The 20,423-nt window shown below is 34.4% G+C and overlaps 2 protein-coding genes across 3 annotated transcripts; one reads left to right on the top strand and one right to left on the bottom strand.

Annotated features, from left to right (window-relative positions):
• The first annotated feature begins 3,224 nt into the window (after positions 1-3,224).
• Positions 3,225-20,389, top strand: LOC124532231 (exosome complex exonuclease RRP44). The gene is made up of 16 exons (XM_047107005.1): positions 3,225-3,243; positions 9,568-9,736; positions 9,819-10,147; positions 10,352-10,548; positions 11,326-11,552; positions 12,003-12,273; positions 13,396-13,566; positions 14,114-14,229; positions 14,461-14,695; positions 15,079-15,203; positions 15,582-15,752; positions 16,136-16,342; positions 17,083-17,303; positions 18,398-18,566; positions 19,396-19,536; positions 20,096-20,389. The coding sequence occupies exons 2-16, from the start codon at positions 9,683-9,685 to the stop codon at positions 20,354-20,356; spliced, it is 2,895 nt and encodes a 964-aa protein (XP_046962961.1). The 5' UTR covers positions 3,225-3,243; positions 9,568-9,682; the 3' UTR covers positions 20,357-20,389.
• Positions 6,830-9,590, bottom strand: LOC124532232 (uncharacterized protein C15orf61 homolog). Of its 2 annotated transcripts, none has more exons than XM_047107006.1 (3): positions 8,528-9,590; positions 7,536-7,719; positions 6,830-7,014 (listed from the first exon to the last, which is right to left on the bottom strand). In XM_047107006.1, the coding sequence occupies exons 1-3, from the start codon at positions 8,675-8,677 to the stop codon at positions 6,887-6,889; spliced, it is 462 nt and encodes a 153-aa protein (XP_046962962.1). In that variant the 5' UTR covers positions 8,678-9,590; the 3' UTR covers positions 6,830-6,886. The 2 variants fall into 2 exon arrangements, with proteins under 2 accessions (XP_046962962.1, XP_046962963.1); XM_047107007.1 differs by having other exon boundaries at positions 7,536-7,714; positions 8,528-9,588.
• Positions 20,390-20,423: the final 34 nt, after the last annotated feature.

The raw sequence follows: 20,423 nt of genomic DNA, 5'->3' as shown, positions 1-20,423 counted from the left end.
GTAGTTATTACTTTCAAATATAAACGAAACTAGTAGCATTAGCAGCGAATGGAATTCTTAAATACCATGAAAAAAAGCTTACGTATTATTCTGTACATAAATTCTATCCAGATACGTTCAGCCGTTCTGATTTGTTTGAGTAACAAACATTCATCCGGACTTTTGCTATTATTCTTTTCTATTAGTAAGATTAAGGAGCACCTTATGTCCAGTATGGAAAATTTTGGTCTGCTTCCCAAAAAAAAAAACAATCCCACGAGCGGACTTCTAATTTTTTGTATTTGTGTTTTCCCTTCATCCAGCATTGGCCCAGCGTGAACTCTAGTCTTACTGTTCTAATACTAAGAAGACGCGTCAGCACTTCTGATTTATATTATCATAATTAAGAAAATAAAGATTAACTTACATCATCCCGTCCTTCAATCAATTTACGGGTTACAACATCTATAAAACGTTAAACTCACTTTTTATTTAAATAACTACTTATATACATTTTTTTTAAATTTATTAATAGAAAATTATTAACACTTACAATATTAACGAGTTTAATCTCCTTTATTGAACCTCCATCGAGGCCTTCTTCTAAAATATATTAAAATCATTCCATGTTATTTGTACCGAAAGGCCCAAATAATAGTCTATCTAGACAAAGTGTGAGTAACCATATTCCAGAAAATTACAACACAAAGCGAATATATTACTTATAGACAAAAAAAGTCTTATGATCTCTAATTCCTACTGTTATATTTTAAAACAGGACAATAAATGCCGTGTCTTCGGTGTATGGTCCTCCACTTGTGTATCAAGTAATAATTAGTTCTCTAGCCATTTGCTTAATGGCGTATCAAGTGGCTGAAGTAAGTACTAAATCTCTTTATTAAAACCATCGTATCATAATTTTCTTAAAGCGATACTCATTCTTAATCGTTACCTGTATTGTTCTTGCTTCATAAATAAGCTAGCGACCTGCCCCCGGCTTCGCAAGGGTGCAATGCTGATACTAAATATACTACAGAATTTTTATTGTTTCTTTACTATATTTTCTATGTTATATGTACAAAAAAACCTTCCTCATCAATCACTCAAAACCGTATCAAATTTCGTTGCGTAATTTTAAATATCCATGCATACATAGGGACAGACAGCGTTGAATGACTTTGTTTTATACTATGTAATGTAAAACTGTAATGAGCAATGATGATAATGAATTATAAAGGTCACATAAACTTGCGATAGAAATTAATCATTTAATTACGTCAGAAACGTTTCTTTCAAACAATAACTGTATGAAGAGTGAAGTTTTACTTTTAATTGTCATAACATGGCACGTGACTTGGTGACTTGTTGTAAAATCTTCATTAAGAACTTTGCAATCATAGCGTCTTAAATATAACTAATGTTAATTTAGAAAGCTTTAAAGTTATTTAATTATCTGTATTTTATAATGTTTTAATTAATTTATTTCAGTCTTTGGACAATGGAAAATTTCATGTTATATTCGCAATGCTCTGTATTGCGACTTGCGTGCAACTCTGGATACCTTGCTACCTTGGCACGCTTATCAGAAACAAAGTTAGTGTTTTGTTTCATTATTACGTAGGATAGGTATTTGTTTTTTGTACAACTTCCTTTTATCTGCAACACTACTGTCTACTATACTATAACTTACCATCAGGTAGTCCATTTGGGCTACCTGATGGGAAGGTTTACCACTACCCACAGAAACAGTTGCCGTGAGATAATTTAATGATTTCTTACATCCCTATGCTTTGTGAAGTTTCCTTTGTTCATATTTGCACAGGTTCGCTTACCTTTTAAACCGGAATATAGCAATACTGAGAATTACTGCTTCGCTGTAGAAAAACTCGCGAGAGCTACTCGTGGTAAAATTATTTTCTATCCGTTACTGGCATATACTATTGATTAATTTATAGTATTCGTAAATATTTTTTCTAGTAAACTTGATCGCTTTGTAAAGCGTAATATAAGTTTTTATTTTTTTGTTAATAATTACAACATTTATTTAAGAAGTAAAAATTTCAAGTCTAAAACCAAAATACAAAAATTCTTCACATTTTTATTTTGAGACTGTGGAGATTATTGTTATTTATTATTGTAGCGTTTAAATATATCTTTATATGGAGCATAACACATAAAAATCATAACACATAAGAAGCGTAAAACAATTAATCGAGTACAATAAACATACATATAAATTAACTCGTACTAATTATCTCATCGCAATGATAAAAGTTCTTATCATAATACAACCTTGAATGCACGTGTTACTTTAAAGCTTTTGTATTTAATTTTTTTAGACGTCAATATAGTATATCATAAAGTTTATTCAATTTACATATCCGTTACCGAGCTTAGTATTTTTGTTGATATTATAGCGTGTGTTTTTACACAATATAATTATATTACTCATCGTACATGTATAAACATCAATTTCATAGGAAAGTTGGTTTCCATGTGCAAAAGATTATTTTAGCCTATGTAGCATTTTTTATTGGTTGCTGATTGAAAACAACAAAGCAGGTATGGCACTTCAATTGTAAATTTGGAAAGGAATATATCATTAGAATATATCATAAGAATATTATCTAGATTATAAATATTTTCTAGTCCCTTTTTGTATAGGTATATTTATTCTTGGTATAATGGGTATACTTTTGGTATACCTACCCATTATACCAAGATTATACTTTACCGATACCCATTATACTTTTGGTAAAAGATTGTTTTTGGTTAATGATCGACAGAAAACGTATGACATACAATCATTTTGAAAATAACACAGATTAGATTTCTGACAGACATAGTTTTATAAATTGTTCACACAATAAGCAAATGTTTCACTTTGCAAATGCGCAAAACCTTAAAGGTTATCTACATAATAACATAAATAAAATGACATTTTAGTTTTTAAGTTAATTTGTTTGATAATTATTTCATCATGTATCACGGTGAACACACGAGTCGCAAATTTGCAAAAAGTTGTTCGTAATATTTATATTTGTTTTTTTTTTTATCAAATTCGGTCAATTAATGGCATTAACATTATTTAAATGACTGCAGGCTTTTTCTATTGGAGATGCTATTTGGAGCAGCGGTTGGCATGAAACACCGTTAGGACGTCTCGTACGACAGAATCTTATTATTATTATTATGCGATCACAGAAGCCTGTCAGCATTAAATTCACAGGACTGCCCAATTTGGACTTGGAAACATTTTCATCGGTAAGTAATAGTTTTTCTTTTGATATATTACAGGGTATAATATTATAGGAACATAAGCCGAATGCACAATACGATGAAAAAAAAAATCAATCTTAAAATTATCTTATCTGTGAAAGTCATCTTTGTATTACTGGCTAGTAATTTTTTTTTTAATTTTCAGGTTATGAGTACATCATACTCCTATTTCAATATTTTACGTCAATACAAGTAAATATTTCTTAAGGTATTTGGAATTGGACAAAACTTATGAAATAAATAAGAATATAATCCTATTGTCACTAATTATTGAATGCTTTACACTAAAACCATAATAATTAACTAAGTAGTTTAATATTTTACTTTTTTCTGACTACTCATTGGCATGACATGGATGATGCAATAGGCGACCAAAGGGCATGGTTGTATGTGTTCAGATTTGGTTGATAATTTTAAGATTTTGTTTTTGATAAAGAGGTATGATATACTGATAGTAATGACTATTTATAAATCTAATAATTATTTTTCACCGAATAAATATTGAAAGTGACTATCATAGAAAATTGATAATCAGCTGAATTATTACTGGACAGTAGTAGGCACCTTTTTTGCTGGTAAAGACGTATAAAATACTATTTACTAGAGAATAAGGTTGTCTATAAAATCATTTTATAATTCAACAATAAAAATAATCCTCCAAATACCACTTCCGTATTTTAAATTGAGAATATCGAACTTTCATGTAATAATGTTATCCTTTATTTACTTACTTACTGGTCTTACTGGTCTTATTTATATGTCACAGACCAGATAAATTGGCGGGTATCATTCAAGCCGCTGGTTGAACGGCGCTATTTAGTAGTGTCTAGGCTGATGACTATTAATTTAATGACATATTTAAGCAATTGATTGCGATATACACATTTCTTTATTTTTATTATTTAACTTTGCCTTTGTTAATCGTAAGTAGACATGCATGAATGAAATTATATCATAATTTTGCGATAACCTTCAATAAACAATAGCGATTACACGTTTAAGTATTGTTTTCATTTTAGAACATGATTTATAACATTTTAAACATTATTATGTTTGCTTATATTTGATACAATAGTTGCTTAAAAATAAATTCATTTGTGGACGTCGATATATAAATACACACGTCATAATATATAGTCAAAAGTAAGTCTATTGAGAATGTCTCAAGCATCGCGATATTTTTGAGGCGTCTAACTATATCAAAGGTAAAAGATACCTACAAAAAGATATCAAGCTATGTCTATAATTAAACTCCTAAAGTATTACGTGAATTCAAATCCAATCTTTTCTTGCCGGCAGTACTATTATTAGTGTTTAGTAGATACAACGCTGCCGACCGCCCAGGGTGCCAAATATGGGAGGAGTGCCGAACTCTGGAGACTCCTCCTGTCCTACATACACTCAATACTTTATGCATATCTTCAGAGTCAGTCTTGATTCGTAGCAATTGCGATCGCTAATAAAGAAAAAAAGGGTCGTCCCATATTTTCTAGGGCTCGTCTTGGACCTTCTCATTCCAACCCTGATCAAATAAAATGACACAGAATCCATGTCCAGTATGAGACTCATAGATGGTTAAAGTCGGCCTTGAGTTGATATTACTGATTGATATTTTACTTTCACAAACGTGTGTCCATCCTTCGTTCTAATTTTGTATAATTACCAGGAAATGCAAATAGTAATAATTCATTAACGTAAGTGATTGCATTGAATTCTCAATAATCATGAGACAAGGGCTGAGGAGGAAATGACCTGAATAAATTATCAAACGGTTATAATTTTATAATATAGTTATACTATACCACGGTAAGTATTGTATGGAGCTTTAGCGGAATATGTATAGAACGAAGTTGAATCCTTACATTTTCCAAGGATAATAATAAATTATATAATAACTACTTCATTGTTTAACTTTCTTATTCATATTTAAATATATTATCATTACTTATCTTTAGTTAACATATACCTGCAGCTATAAGCAAGTAAAAACTTAATAAACTGAAAATAAATCAAATATCGAAACAAAATAAAAGATACGCCTTCTTCTTTGAAATCTTATATAAAAGTTTTACAAAAAGGCCTTAAATATTTAAAAAACATATATACTAAGTATATTTAGCATACAGAAGTAAAAAAGATAAAAAAAGACATAAATAACAGAATAATCAGGATATAAACAACTTCAATCATTTACAAATAAACCAAAATAGAACTAACTTCGAAAATATTTTAACATAAATAAATCACCAAATCATTCATATTGAAGTAAATTACTTACTCAGTTGAGCTTACAAATCCAAAATCCAAATAAATAACACTTATAGCAAATTACAAGTCGCGCCAATATTGACCTTACTGCTTGATAAGGTTTCGCGCGCTTTTGTTCTTTTTTTATTTTATTCTTTCCAGCCAGTTGCATAGTTAAACGAATCTCCTAAATCTATAATAAGTATAAAAATATATACGTATAATAAGTATAAAAACCACGGTTTTACAATTACGGTTGTTATGGCCGCGTATGTCACAATGTTACAAACCCTAACTTACAAGTTACAAGTAGGTAATAGTAGGTAGATGATGGTAAAAGAAAAAATATCATTCGCCATCTTTTAAATACCATACAACACTACTTGTCCTGACTATGTACGTTTACATTACGTATAAACCTGGGCTTATTTTTAACCAAAGAGATATTCTGACTGATAATCACATCTACATAATATGTCGGTTATACCTATCCACATTCGCTCGCGATTTATTCGCTCTTTTCCTTTAATCGGAACTTCCAATTAATAAAATTACTTTTGTTTGGAGGGCTATTTAACTTTATGTGTATCTGTATAAGTTTTAGTGTTACTCGCTTCAAAACTGTTTGGACTAATAGCTTTTTTTCCACCAACTTTCATAATTATATTAAGCTTCATCTCAAAAAAACTATGCAACACATTAACTAAAACAATAATATATAACCTCTACATCAATAGTATTAATAGCTATTTTTTTCGTTTAAACCGAAAATTAAGCAAATAAGTAAACGTAGGTATAACATCTACCCTAATAATATTTCTCAAAATGACAATTACTTTTATTTTTAAAATAACAAAAGACGATGGTAACTTTAGCTAGCTTTATTTGTAACAATATGTTATTAATCAATAAGAGATACTCGAAGGACAAAATATTTTCTTAAGGATTATAGAAATACTATTATAGGCATAAAATTTTGGAAGAATTTCTAAATTTATCAACTTCTGCTTCAAAATAACGAAAATAATAGCAAGTATACAACCTTTAATGTTCTATTGCGGGTCTAAGGCCCCTTCGCCACGTTGGTTTGGACCACACTGTACCATGCTACTTCGATGCGATTCAATGAAATAAGGCACATGCAGTCATGTAACAAGATGTTTCCCTTCACTACACCACCGAGCATGAGATGAATTCTAAACACAAATTAAGCACATGACAACTCAGTGGTGCTTGTCTGGATTGGCACCCGCAAACCATCTCGTCTGATAAAGAGAATAATAGACCTATAGCCAGTCTGTACCAGGAAATTAAAACATCTTAGTAAAATAATTATATATTTACAAAATAAACAAATATTACGATGACAATACACATTGTCTTAATGCAGAGATCCTTTATGTTCAGGTAACAAAAAGTAGATGGTGACAGTTCCCTTGGATGTATATACTACTTCTTGGTGTTTGATAAGTTGTGTCGCTGCAAGACCGTAGAGTAAACATGGTATACCTGAAAAATTCCATATAAATCTCTATAATCGGCTCACTACAAAAATGTGTTGTAGGGCGATTTTTTCCTTTATATAAATTCTTTTTTGTTGAAATATAAGTTTGTATTAAATCTTCGTAAACACCTTTCTCAGATCTTACATATATAATTAAAATACCCCATTATGGAGATTGCATAAACAATTAAAACTTTCATTAACTAGTTAGACATAAACCTAATGACATTTTAAATAGATGTGGTCGCAAGTTCATGCACCTTTGACAAAAGTAGCCTAAGTTACTCCTCATTATATATCGGATATCTGCTGATATATAAAAAATATTTTGGTTTATATACAGTGTTAGAACCAAAAACTGATTAGTTTAATATTACAACTAGACACCAATTTTATTATACAGATAGATACACTGTAATGTTTAAAATAAAATATAGGTATGTATTTATATTTAGATTTTAATACTACTTTAATTAGTAGTTAGATTTAAAAAAAAAACCATAGATATATAATCAAAAGTAAATACCTAAATTAACTATTTTGATAATTCTCATAAATCTATCCGAAGTAACTAAATCTTCTTCTTCTTTTCTTGAACAATGATACTTGATGTATGGAAAGCAACCAGTCCTTAATATTTGATAATTTGAGCTGCCAACCTTCCAATTGAAGTTAGACATTCCAAATTGATCATCTTTTACACTGCTGTACTGAAAGAAATGTAATTTCCAATGAAGTAAAAGATGGGTACTATTCATTTAATTGTATTAAGTATATAAATAGACCAGCACTTTTTTTAAATTATAAAAACAAACCAATATTTAACAAACATAATAAAAAAAAATAATAAGATGCTGATTTGATTGATACACAATCATAACTGATAATCTCATCATAATTTTGTACATAATTATGTGACAAGTGCAAGGGCATCAGCGACATGTCTATTTTTGTATAGATATTTGTTTAAGGTTTTATATACTCATAAAATCATAAACAAAGTTAAGTTAAAAAACTATTTTCATTTCATTGAATTTATTGAAAAAGTATAAGTACTGAGTTTGATGCAAGTTCTTCTTGGTAGAATTTTCTTTACGACTAGTGGTAGCTTTATATTTAATAAAAAACTGTAAATAGACTCAAAAATTGCTTTTATGAGAAAACTTGGATAAAGATTATTTTTATTTTGAAAGCTTTTTTGAGTAATATTTGATTTTGTAAGCAGAAGAATGTAGAATAATGTAGTAAGAATGTAGAATGCAAATATAATTTATTATTATCAAATGATGATTGTCCTTATGATGACCGTTGTCATCCACGGCAGTAATTCTCAAGAGATAGTGGAAAATGCACGATAATCATACACTTTGTTGCCCTCACTCACTGGGACGGTCATTCCAAAAGTAAACAGATTAAGTACAGGAGTAACTTCTTTGCGTATTGTTCGCAGCTCAGGATTAAATAAATAAAGGCAAGAATACAGAGTATGATCGATAGAACACTTTATACACACTCTACCTTTACGAAATATGATGTCCAAGGAGGTTCTTTACATTGTGCTAAATATGAGGTTAAAACTTCAGAAGATGTAGGTCTTGAAGAGAAGTGCACAATGCAGTCCATTACAACTACTCTCTTTTTCATAAATAAGCGAATACTCATGTTCATTACATAAGTTTATCATATAATTCAAAAATAGTATTCTTTATTTACATTTATTTTATTTACTTATATATTCATTGTTTGTCATTGTATTTTTCTAAAAAATTATGAAATTTATTTAAAAGATTTGGAAGTATTATTTTATAAACTTGTGGTACAGAAATATTTCAGCTATCAGTAATCAGCTGTTATCATTGTTATGACATTTGTTCAGAAATAGCAATTTACAGATTATAATAATGATACAGGCTGTCAATAGAGCCAAATTATTTTATACCATTCGGTCACTTAAATTTTATAGGTACAGAATCAAAACGTATTAAAGAATCTTTAATTTAACATATTATATGTTTGGTACCAGGTGCCAGGGTTTCAATGAATTTTGTAAGACCGATTAAAAATAAGAAATCTTTTCCGCTTGTATTTTTATAATATATATTATATACAAACAAAACTGACTAAATCAACAACAAAAACCTATAAATTTCCCACTGATGGCCCAGGCATCCTCTCCTTTAAAGAGATAGTTTGAAAAATATTCCACCACGTTGTTACAATGCGCTCTGGGCTCTGAATGTTGAAATCTGCTACTTGTTTTATGGTTAACAAAATATCGTGGCTGGTTTATATAAAAATATTATATAAAAATAGGGAAGCTAGTATAGATTTCTATTTAGGTTTTAAAAGCAATTTATAGTATATTATTATTAGAAATGAATTTTAAAATGCAATTAATGTTTTTTTAAGTTATTTTACAATTGGTTATTCTAAAAAAAGTCGAATTCGTTTAGTGAAAATCGATTCTGTAAGTCGAGTCAAGTAAAGATCGATTCATGATTAAAGTTAGGTTAGGACGTCATAATGGTTAATGCAACAGGGATGTCAAATGTCAACAGAACACTGAACCAGAACCTAAACAATTTGAAAAAAAGTAAATTTATGACTGCAGCTTATTAATATTTGGCGTATTTTAGTTTAAAATAAAATCTATTAGCTACAATAAATGTGACAATGTGGACTACTAAAACATTTTTGACTAAAACAAAACGCGGTAATGTACTTAAGGTGAGGTTATGTTTGGACATCATTTCATTGAAGTAAATATTGTGTTGTAAGCTGAATTATAGTTATTTTTTGTATTTGTCAGATTGTAAGAGAACATTACCTACGTGACGATTTATTATGTGGTTCAGCAGCGTGTAATGTCTGTCCCCATAAAGACGATGAGATTGTTTTGGAAGAAAATCCCGAATCATTATGCGGTTTATTCGAATCCAATCATTACCTGATTCTCGATACAAATGTGGTACTACATCAGATAGATGTCATAGAAGAAGATGCTCTGAAGAATGTTATTATCTTACAAACTGTTTTAGAAGAAGTTAAACATCAGAATACTGCTATTTTTCAAAGATTGTTGGAAGTTATAGGAAATAAAAAGAGAAAATTCTTTTCTTTTGTTAATGAACATCATAAGTAATTTCTTTTTTTAATATTATATATTTTTAACATAAAAAACATTCAACAGATTCTTAAAAGTCATTGTTATTTTAAAATTATTCACAAACAATTTTCTTTATTTTGATTTAATTTTATATTGTTAGTCTATAATTTTATTATATTTTTGTTTGTAATAGTTATTGCAGTTGTTTATGAAATCTGGTTAATTCTGTATTGTAGAGACACATATGTTGAGAGAAACCCAGGGGAGAAGCAAAATGACAGGAATGATAGAGCTATCCGTAAAGCAGCCTCTTGGTATGCCTCACATTTATCCATAAAAAATATTAATGGAAAGTTTCCACAAATTGTACTTCTCACTGATGATGAGAAGAATAGGCAACTTGCTCAGGATGAAGGCATTTTAACCTGCACTGGTATGTGTAATTTACCTTTTTTTTATTGTTTAATATGTATATTTTGGAAGAAGTAGAAATTTCAAGAAAAGTTATGTGGAAGGCGGCTATCATGGTATGGGCATGTAATGCGGAGGAATGAGGAACACATTGTGAGTAAAGCCTTGAGCATGGATGTGGATGGATATAGAGGTAGAGGACGACCAAGGAAACGATGGATGGATTGTGTGAAAGACGATATGGCTAGAAAGAATGTTACTTGTGAGATGATGTGTGACAGAGAAGTATGGAAGGAGAAGACATGCCGTGCCGACCCCAAATAAAATTGGGATAAGGGCAGGAGAATGATGAATGATGAAAGAAATTTTAAGAAATAAAAATACTTAATTATGTATTAAATATGCATATAATTGATTTGACTTAACTTAATATGACTTGTGTTGTTAAATCAGCTTATTCAATCTATTAAGGGAGAATAACACAGATACCATCCCAACTTTATTGATTGCTCTTGAGAAATTCTTGACAAAAAACGCTAATACATATTAGTTTAGTACTGCAATAATGGAACTTTAAAATAATTTCATAAATAAAATAATTATTATTAATATTGATTTTGCAATATTTCTTAGGTAAAGGGAACAGCTGTAAATCAGTGCTGCTTTTACACCCACCTATTGAGCTTTTTATTACACAAAAAATCTAAAATGTGAAATGTTATTTATAATTTTTTTTTACCACAAATATACACATGAGTTAATTATTAGGATATTGATGAATATTGTTTATGATTTACAGTTGCTGACTACATAAAGAATGTGAATGGATTCCCAGGGTTAAGTGATAAGTTATCAAAAAATGTTATACCAGAGAGTTGTTCGAAGGATGCCCTCTATCCTGCACATTTGACACCCACACAGATTCATGCTGGCATCAGGAGTGGAAGTTTGCATCAGGGTACATTTCATGCATCAAGAGATAATTACTTGGAAGGAAATGCTACCATCAGTGGTTGTGAAAAATCTGTAAGTGTCTTGTATATTTATTTCATTTGTTCAGAAGTGTGATATGTATTACCTACAACTTGTGCATTGTGTGTTGTGTGTAGTGTAATGATTTAAAAGAAATGGAATTTACAGTATTATATTTATTAATATTGCATTATTTATTTTTGGTACTATTAAAGTTAATTTTAGGTAACTATAAATAATGACATAAAATTGCATTATAAGTAAATATATTCATTTATTGAACTAAGAAAAAATAATGCAGAATTGTTGGTGGCGGAAATGCACAATATAGCTAAACTTTTAGTAAATTCCAGGCAATATGTAAAATATGTAAAAGGTTTGTTTATCTTATGCCACTGGAATAGGCTATATGTTTACTTTCATTTATGCACTTTAAAGCAATCCTTTTTATTAAAAGAAAATATTGTAACAAATATAATAATTTATAGATGTGTTTTTTTTTAGATATTGTTACAAGGCCACATAGGTATCAACAGAGCTATCGATGGAGATATTGTGGCTATAGAAATATTACCCCAAGAACAATGGAGCAAACCCAGTGATATTGTCCTAGAAGACAAAACAGAAGATCCCGGTGATTTTCTAGAGGAAGAGTCTCAGTTGTTGACTATAAGTAAAGCTGATGATGATATAACTCCAACTGGCAAGGTTGTAGGCATTATAAGAAGGAAATGGCGGCAGTATTGTGGAATTTTATTGCCTAGTAAATTTCCAGGTGAGAAGAATAGTTTTTTTTCATTTAAGTATTGTATAAGCAAAATAATATGTCCCAATTCTATATTTAAGGAACGCTTTGTTTACCATATGTGTGGTTTTATAATTGGCTAACAGTTGTTTTTTACAAGCATCTAAACATTGAATTTGATCTGCAAAGGTTTATAATTAAAAAAAAAAAAACAGTTATTAATATAAATTAACAAATATTAGTTAAAATTTGGAATCTGGCTTTGCATAATAATAGCCAATAAAATATCTCGCATTTGGCCACAGAATTTCTTTCCTGTTCCGAAGGTTTAGTTTCATTGCACATAGTATTTCTTTCTTTGCTACTTCAGATTAGATATACATGGTGCAGAATTTCATACAACTCTTGTGACATTTACTGGGTAAAGTGTATGAATTATACATAAATTATACACATTATCAGCTGTGTTTTTTTGTCCAGATAAGATCTTAGATTACTCTCCACTTCCCATAAATCTCGCAATCCCTGGATTATATTAATGCATGTGACAAAAATTCTATTTCAAAAAACTTATCTAAATTATGTACATGAATGTTTTTTTTTATGATGACTGTATCACCGATTGAACAGATTTGGAAAATTCTTCAATAGTTCGTTTGGTATACTTACGCGTTCTTTCTAATTTAGATTTAGGATTTTTAAGTCGTTTTTCTTTCTTGTCTATTCTTTTGGTCAAATTTTTATAATTAACTAACGCGAATGAAAAAAAATCCGATTAGTTTCTTTAAACTATCATAAAACGGATATGTATAAAAGTCGCATAAAATGAAATTGTCTCCATATATAAATTTGGCACGAGTGCGGTGATGCGACGGAGTTGCGCGTCATTTTCCCTTAGACCGAATCTAAGTTATTTATAGAAAGACAAACTTCAAATAAATATAAATACTTCATCTTCTGATGAACAAAAACGATTTGTATGCATTTTTATTTTTACGACATTAGCTGTCAGAACGTATTAAAAAAAAAAAATGTTAAGTCTTTTTCAACGTAAGCGTTGTTTAAGGATCTCCTAATTTCCAAATTTTCTCATTTTACTGAGTTATTGAAGAGAAATTCAAGATACGAAGAAAAACAATACTTTGTTTACAGGAGCTACGCGTCACTTGTTCACGCCAGCGGAGAAACGCATACCGCGCGTGCGCATCGAGACCCGACAGAGCGACATCCTCGCCTCGCAGCGCATCCTCGTCGCCTTGGACTCCTGGCCGAGGAATAGTCGCTATCCATTGGGACATTTCGTCAGATCTCTTGGACCTATTGGTACGAAAAAGTGTTTTTTTACCAGTTTTATCTTACTAGTGGCCTCGCGTTTTAGAGGTTGGTAGCATTCGGTCCGGTAGTTAGCCCGTGAAAGAGAAACAGACAGACAAAGTTACTGTCGCATTTATAATTTTAGTATAGATAACTTAGAATTTAAATTAAATAAATGTAATTGAATATAGCCTATTCCAATTCTAGGAAAACAAATTATAATCTTTGATATTGATTTGTCACATTATTGGTCAATATGTCTTGAATTATCTATGGTATTTATTGTACATTTGTAAAAAAAATGCGTTTTGAATCTCGGTGATATCGTCATTGGAAATTGAGAGAAAAATTAAGTGGATATGAGTACTTAGGTGGAACAGAGTTGTGTTAAAAATAAAAATACATTAATCAAGAAACGCTTGTAGTGCGTAATTAGCAAATCGTGTGAAATAAATAATTCTCAGGTACGTTTGTCTGTACTCGTTCTTTGATTCTAACGGGTTTAAGTTTCATTCGGTTCGAGATACATAAGTTAATTACTCCTTCATAATTTCAGGCGATAAAGACGCGGAGAATGAAGTAATATTGTTGGAGCACGATGTGCCGCACGCCAGATTCAGCGAAGCTGTGCTCGCCTGCCTGCCGCCCGACAACTGGACCATTCCAGAGGAGGTAGAAAAACAAAAAAATCTCCGCTTATATATAAATAATATTACTGTATTATTTAAAGTGAAAATGTTAGTGTCAATATTCAGTATTAGGCTTGGAGCTTATTCAACCATTCAACCATGCTGGTCCAGTGCGGATTCAATTTAAAAACATTTAAAGATAAATGAATATAAACATGCCGGCAGTACCGTAGTGCCACTATTAACGCGTTTGTGCTCGTAACTCGTGCGGCAGGAGCTGTCGCGGCGCGTGGACCTGCGCGGCACGTGCGTGTGCTCGGTGGACCCGCCGGGCTGCACGGACATCGACGACGCGCTGCACGCGCGGCGCGTGGCGGGCGGCTACGAGGTGGGCGTGCACATCGCTGACGTCACGCACTTCGTGCGGCCCGCCAGCGCGCTCGACCGCGAGGCCGCCGCGCGCGCCACCACCGTCTACCTCGTCGACAAGAGGATCGACATGGTGCCCGGTACGCGACAACAACAACAACAGCCTGTAAATTTCCACTGCTGGGCTAAAGGCCTCCTCTCCCTTTGAGGAGGTTTGGAACATATTCCACCACGCTGTTCCAGTGCGGGTTGGTGGAATACACACGTGGCAGAATTTCTATGAAATTTGTCACATGCAGGTTTCCTCGCGATGTTTTCCTTCACCGCTGAGCACGAGATGAATTATAAAGACAAATTAAGCACATGAATCAGCGGTGCTTGCCTGGGTTTGAACCCGCAATCATCGGTTAAGATGCACGCGTTCTAACCACTGGGCCATCTCGACTCTCTACGCGACGCACCGACTGAACTCAGTAACTTCAGTAGCCGGTCGAGAGTAAATTTATATGATATTACTTTTCAGAACTCTTGAGTTCGAACCTGTGTTCGTTACGGGGCGGCGAGGAGAGGTTGGCGTTCTCGTGTATCTGGAAGTTGGATGAAAATGCTCACGTATTGTCTACGAAGTTTCACAAGAGTGTGATAAAGGTAATTGCAGAGATGTTACGTTGTTTTGCACTCGATTTATATATGAAAAAATATTTTTCGGTAACGTTAACAGCCTCATTAGGGATTATTTCAGGAATATAGAATTGACATTAAGAAAAAAACATTGTGTAAATCCTTTTTCCTATTTTATGTAGTCAGTAGTCACCATAAGTGAGTGCAAGTTTAAATCAAAATCATATGTTTAAGTAAATTGGCATAAAACATATTAAAGTGAAAATATGTAATTTAAGAAGTACATATTCTAATTTTTATTTTATTTTTTAATTCTGTGTATCATTATCATGTCCTCATTTGTTTTAACCGGTTTAAAGTATGTGACTTTTTACATTAATGTAAAATTTTGTCGATTACTTCTAGTCTCGTGCAGCGATGACGTATGAAGAGGCACAAATGGCGATAGACGAGACTTCGCGCAACGATGAGATAGCAACTTCCCTGCGCCTCTTGAATAAATTGGCGAAGAAACTGAAACAGAGAAGACTCGACAACGGCGCGCTACTGCTGGCCTCGCCTGAAATACGTTTCCAAGTAATATTTTCATATTTTTTTTTAAGGATTCATATTGCTATTAATATGTCGAGATGGCCCAGTGGTTAGAACGCGTGCATCTTAACCGATGATTGCGGGTTCAAACCCAGGCAAGCACCGCTGTTTCATGTGCTCAATTTGTCTTTATAATTCATCTCGTGCTCAGCGGTGAAGGAAAACATCGTGAGGAAACCTGCGTGTGACAAATTTCATAGAAATTCTGCCACATGTGCATTCCCCCAACCGGCATTGGAACAGCGTGGTGGAATATGTTCCAAACCTTCTCAAAGGGAGAGGAGGCCTTTAGCCCAGCAGTGGGAATTTACAGGCTGTTGTTGCTGTTGCTGTTAATATATAGTATTGACAACCCGAATTAATTCCAGGTGGACTCCGAGACCCACGAGCCGTTGGAAGTGCAGGCGAAACGCATAGTGGACACGAACTCCATGGTTGAGGAGTTCATGCTGCTCGCCAACGTGAGCGTGGCCGAGCGGATTGCGGCCGACTACCCGCAGAGCGCGCTGCTGCGGCGACACCCCGCGCCGCCGCCCGCGCAGTTCAACGCCTTCCTCAAGGCCGCCAGCCGACAGGTACACAACAAAACAACCTGTAAATTCCCACTGCTGAGCTAAAGGCCTCCTCTCCCTTTGAGGAGGTTTGGAACATATTCCACCACGCTGTTCCAATGCGGGTTGGTGGAATGCACATGTGGCAGAATTTCTATGAAATTTGTCGCATGCAGGTTTCCTCACGATGTTTTTCTTTACCGTCGAGCTCGAGATGAATTATAAAGACAAATTAAGCACATGAATCAGCGGTGCTTGCCTGGGTTTGAACTCGCAATCATCGGTTAAGATGCACGCCTTCTAAACACTGGGCCATCTCGACTCTCGACAGGTACACACTTTGCTATAATACGACACAACTTAGATGTAGCATCGGCAAACTCAAACCGATTACTGACGATTTATACAATTATTAGAAATAGCTCCCTTTTCGCCATTCGACGCTATTCGTCGCTTCTCGCGGCAGTTCAATCAGAGAAAGCAAGTGCATGTAAATCGACGCGTCAAATTGACGAATATATTATGTCATATGATATTACAAGTTATTAAGTTTGTGTAAAGATCATATTCACATAATAAATAAATATTGATGAGTTGGGATAGCATACTTAATTCGGATGGGATCGGTTTTACGAATTTTGTTGATGCTACATACTTTGTATGTAATGTTTCATTTTGATACATTAAACAGCGAATTATTGCAGTGTGAATCTGTCTTTATTCTTATATGTTTTCTGTTGTTAACGAAACATTTCATCTTACAGGGCTTCGAATTGGATGTATCAACGAACAAATCGTTCTCAAAATCTTTGAATGAAGCTGTCATACCTGAGCGACCGTTTTTCAATACGTTGCTACGAATAATGGCGACCCGTTGCATGCAGCAAGCGGTTTACTTCTCGAGCGGTTCTAAAACTCAGGAGGAATTCTACCACTACGGGCTCGCGTGTCCCATATATACCCATTTCACATCACCCATACGAAGGTAAACTAAAATTTTGTAATCTTATAACAATATTACCATAACGCATTTTATTTATGATTAATGTTAATAATAATTTAAGAAATATTAGACAACATTACATACATTAATCTTAATCCAATGTAAGTAGCTAAATCTTGTGTTATGGAAATCAGAAGTAACTACGGTACCACAAACACCCAGACCTAAGACAATATAGAAATTTAATGAACTTTTTCTACATCGACTCGGCCGGGAATAAAACTCGTTACCTCGGAGTACCTTTTTTTTTTTTAATTTTTTTTATACATATGGGCCACCTGATGGAAAGTGGTCACCATCACCCATAGACAATGACGCTGTAAGAAATAGTAGTTATTCCTTACATCTTCAATGTGCCACCAACCTTGGGAAAGGTTGGAAAGATGTTATGTCCCTTGTGCCTGTAGTTACACTGGCTCACTCACCCTTCAAACCGTAAACACAACAATACTGCGTACTGTTGTTTGGCGGCAGAATATCTGATGAGTGGGTGGTACCTAACCAGGCGGGCTTGCACAAAGCCCTACCACCAAGTAAAACCCATGAAAACCGGTGTACACACTACTCGACCACATAGGTCGTCAATATCTATAAAGATTTTATATAAATGACACTACTGTATTATTTATTTATTTATTGTAAAAAGTTACACCATCGACTTATCACTAAACACTTAAAAAAAAAAAAATTGAATATGGGTAACATTCGAGGTGATACATCTTTATATGTGTTTACTTGGTGGTAGGGCTTTGTGCAAGCCTGTCTGGGTAGGTACCACCCACTCATCAGTTATTTTACCGCAAAACAACAGTACTCAGTATTGTTGTGTTCCGGTCTGAAGGGTGAGTGAGCCAGTGTAACTACAGGCACAAGGGACATAACATCTTAGTTCCCAAGGTTGGTGGCACATTGACGATGTAAGGAATAGTTAATAATTCTTACAGCGTTAATGTCTATGGGCGATGGTGACCACTTACCATCAGGTGGCCCATATGCTCGTCCGCCAACCTATACCATAAAAAAAACAACATTGATTATTATAATTAACTATTATAATTGAACGTTCGTGCGGGCAGGTACGCGGACGTGGTCGTGCACCGGCTGCTGGCGGGCAGCGTGGGCGCGGACGCCACGCACGCGGCGCTGCTGGACACGCGCGCGGCGCAGGCGCTGTGCGACACGCTCAACTACCGCCACCGACACGCGCAGCTCGCCGCGCGCGCCTCCGTCGCGCTCAACACGCACGTACGTGCCCGCCCCTCTCTCTCAAGCCCGACGTATAAGCTTTGCAATTTTTAATTCAATGTTAAATTACCTCCGTCGCGCTCAACACGCACGTATGTGCCCGCCACTCTCTCGACCCCGACGTATCAGCCTTGCAATTTTTAATTCAATGTTAAATTACCTCCGTCGCGCTCAACACGCACGTGCGTGCCCGCCCCTCTCCCTCTCAAGCCCGACCTATCAGCTTTGCAACTTTTAATTCAATGTTAAATTACCTCCGTCGCGCTCAACACGCACGTGCGTGCCCGCCCCTCTCCCTCTCAAGCCCGACCTATCAGCTTTGCAACTTTTAATTCAATGTTAAATTACCTCCGTCGCGCTCAACACGCACGTGCGTGCCCGCCCCTCTCCCTCTCAAGCCCGACCTATCAGCTTTGCAACTTTTAATTCAATGTTAAATTACCTCCGTCGCGCTCAACACGCACGTGCGTGCCCGCCCCTCTCCCTCTCAAGCCCGACCTATCAGCTTTGCAACTTTTAATTCAATGTTAAATTACCTCCGTCGCGCTCAACACGCACGTGCGTGCCCGCCCCTCTCCCTCTCAAGCCCGACCTATCAGCTTTGCAACTTTTAATTCAATGTTAAATTACCTCCGTCGCGCTCAACACGCACGTGCGTGCCCGCCCCTCTCTCTCTCAAGCCCGACCTATCAGCTTTGCAACTTTTAATTCAATGTTAAATTACCTCCGTCGCGCTCAACACGCACGTGCGTGCCCGCCCCTCTCTCTCTCGACCCGGCGTAACACCTTTGCAATTTTTAATTCAATGTTGAAATATTTTGTATTTCAGATTTTGTTTAAGAATCGCGAGGAAGTCGAAGCGGCAGTCGTTCTTGCTGTGAAACGAAACGCTCTTCAAGTGTTGATCCCCAAGTATGGACTCGAGGGTCCACTTTATTTGCCGTCTGATAAGTTTACATACAACGAGGAGGTGAGTTGATTTTTACTTGGAAATAATAACTTAGTCTCACAATTTTAGCCGTAGTAGTCGTTTACTTTTTCTCGCAGCCGACTTTGTTAGATTAGCCGTTCAACAAACCGCCTTGACTGTTTAGTAAAAGGCATCGGTCATCCAGCGTTTGCAATGTTATCAGCCAAATTATCTTCTGTTCATAGAATAAAGTGTTAATGTTAACCCGAACTGCTTGAACGCGTGCATCTTAACCGATGACTGCGGGTTCAAACCCAGGCAAGCACCGCTGATTCATGTGCTTAATTTGTCTTCATAATTCATCTCGTACTCAGCGTTGAAGGAAAACATCGTGAGGAAACCTGCATGTGACAAATTTCATAGAAATTCTGCCACATGTGTATTCCACCAACCCGCATTGGAAAAGCGTGGTGGAATATGTTCCAAAACCTTCTCCTCAAAGGGAGAGGAGGCTTTTAGCCCAGCAGTGGTTATAAACCCGACGTCATTTTTCGGTTAAGCTCGCTGTATTACTTCATTCTTCATATTAGTAAATAACTTTGTTTTTTTTGTTACGCAGGAGAACGTTCAAATTTGCAACGACATTGTATTCAAAACATTCGACGAATTAACAGTGAGACTCACACTGGATAGTTCGAATTTGCAACACAGAAAGCTAGTGTTCCAGCTCGTGACGCCCTTCATACCGGGCGTCAGTTACGTACAGCAGGGCAAGGATGATCATATGGAAGTCGAAAATGTAGAAATCAAAACCGAGGATAAGAAAAGAAAAGAATTGCCCGGAACTAAAAACAAGAAGAAGAAAAAGTCTAAGACATAATATACTTTTACTATATAAGAGTAAATAATAAAAATAAAATATATGATTCAATATTTTTATTTAATTT

The sequence above is a fragment of the Vanessa cardui genome, chromosome 9 (genome assembly GCF_905220365.1).
Source record: "Vanessa cardui chromosome 9, ilVanCard2.1, whole genome shotgun sequence".
Taxonomy (NCBI): Eukaryota; Metazoa; Arthropoda; class Insecta; order Lepidoptera; family Nymphalidae; genus Vanessa; species Vanessa cardui.
This window is presented reverse-complemented; position numbering and strand designations above follow the sequence as displayed.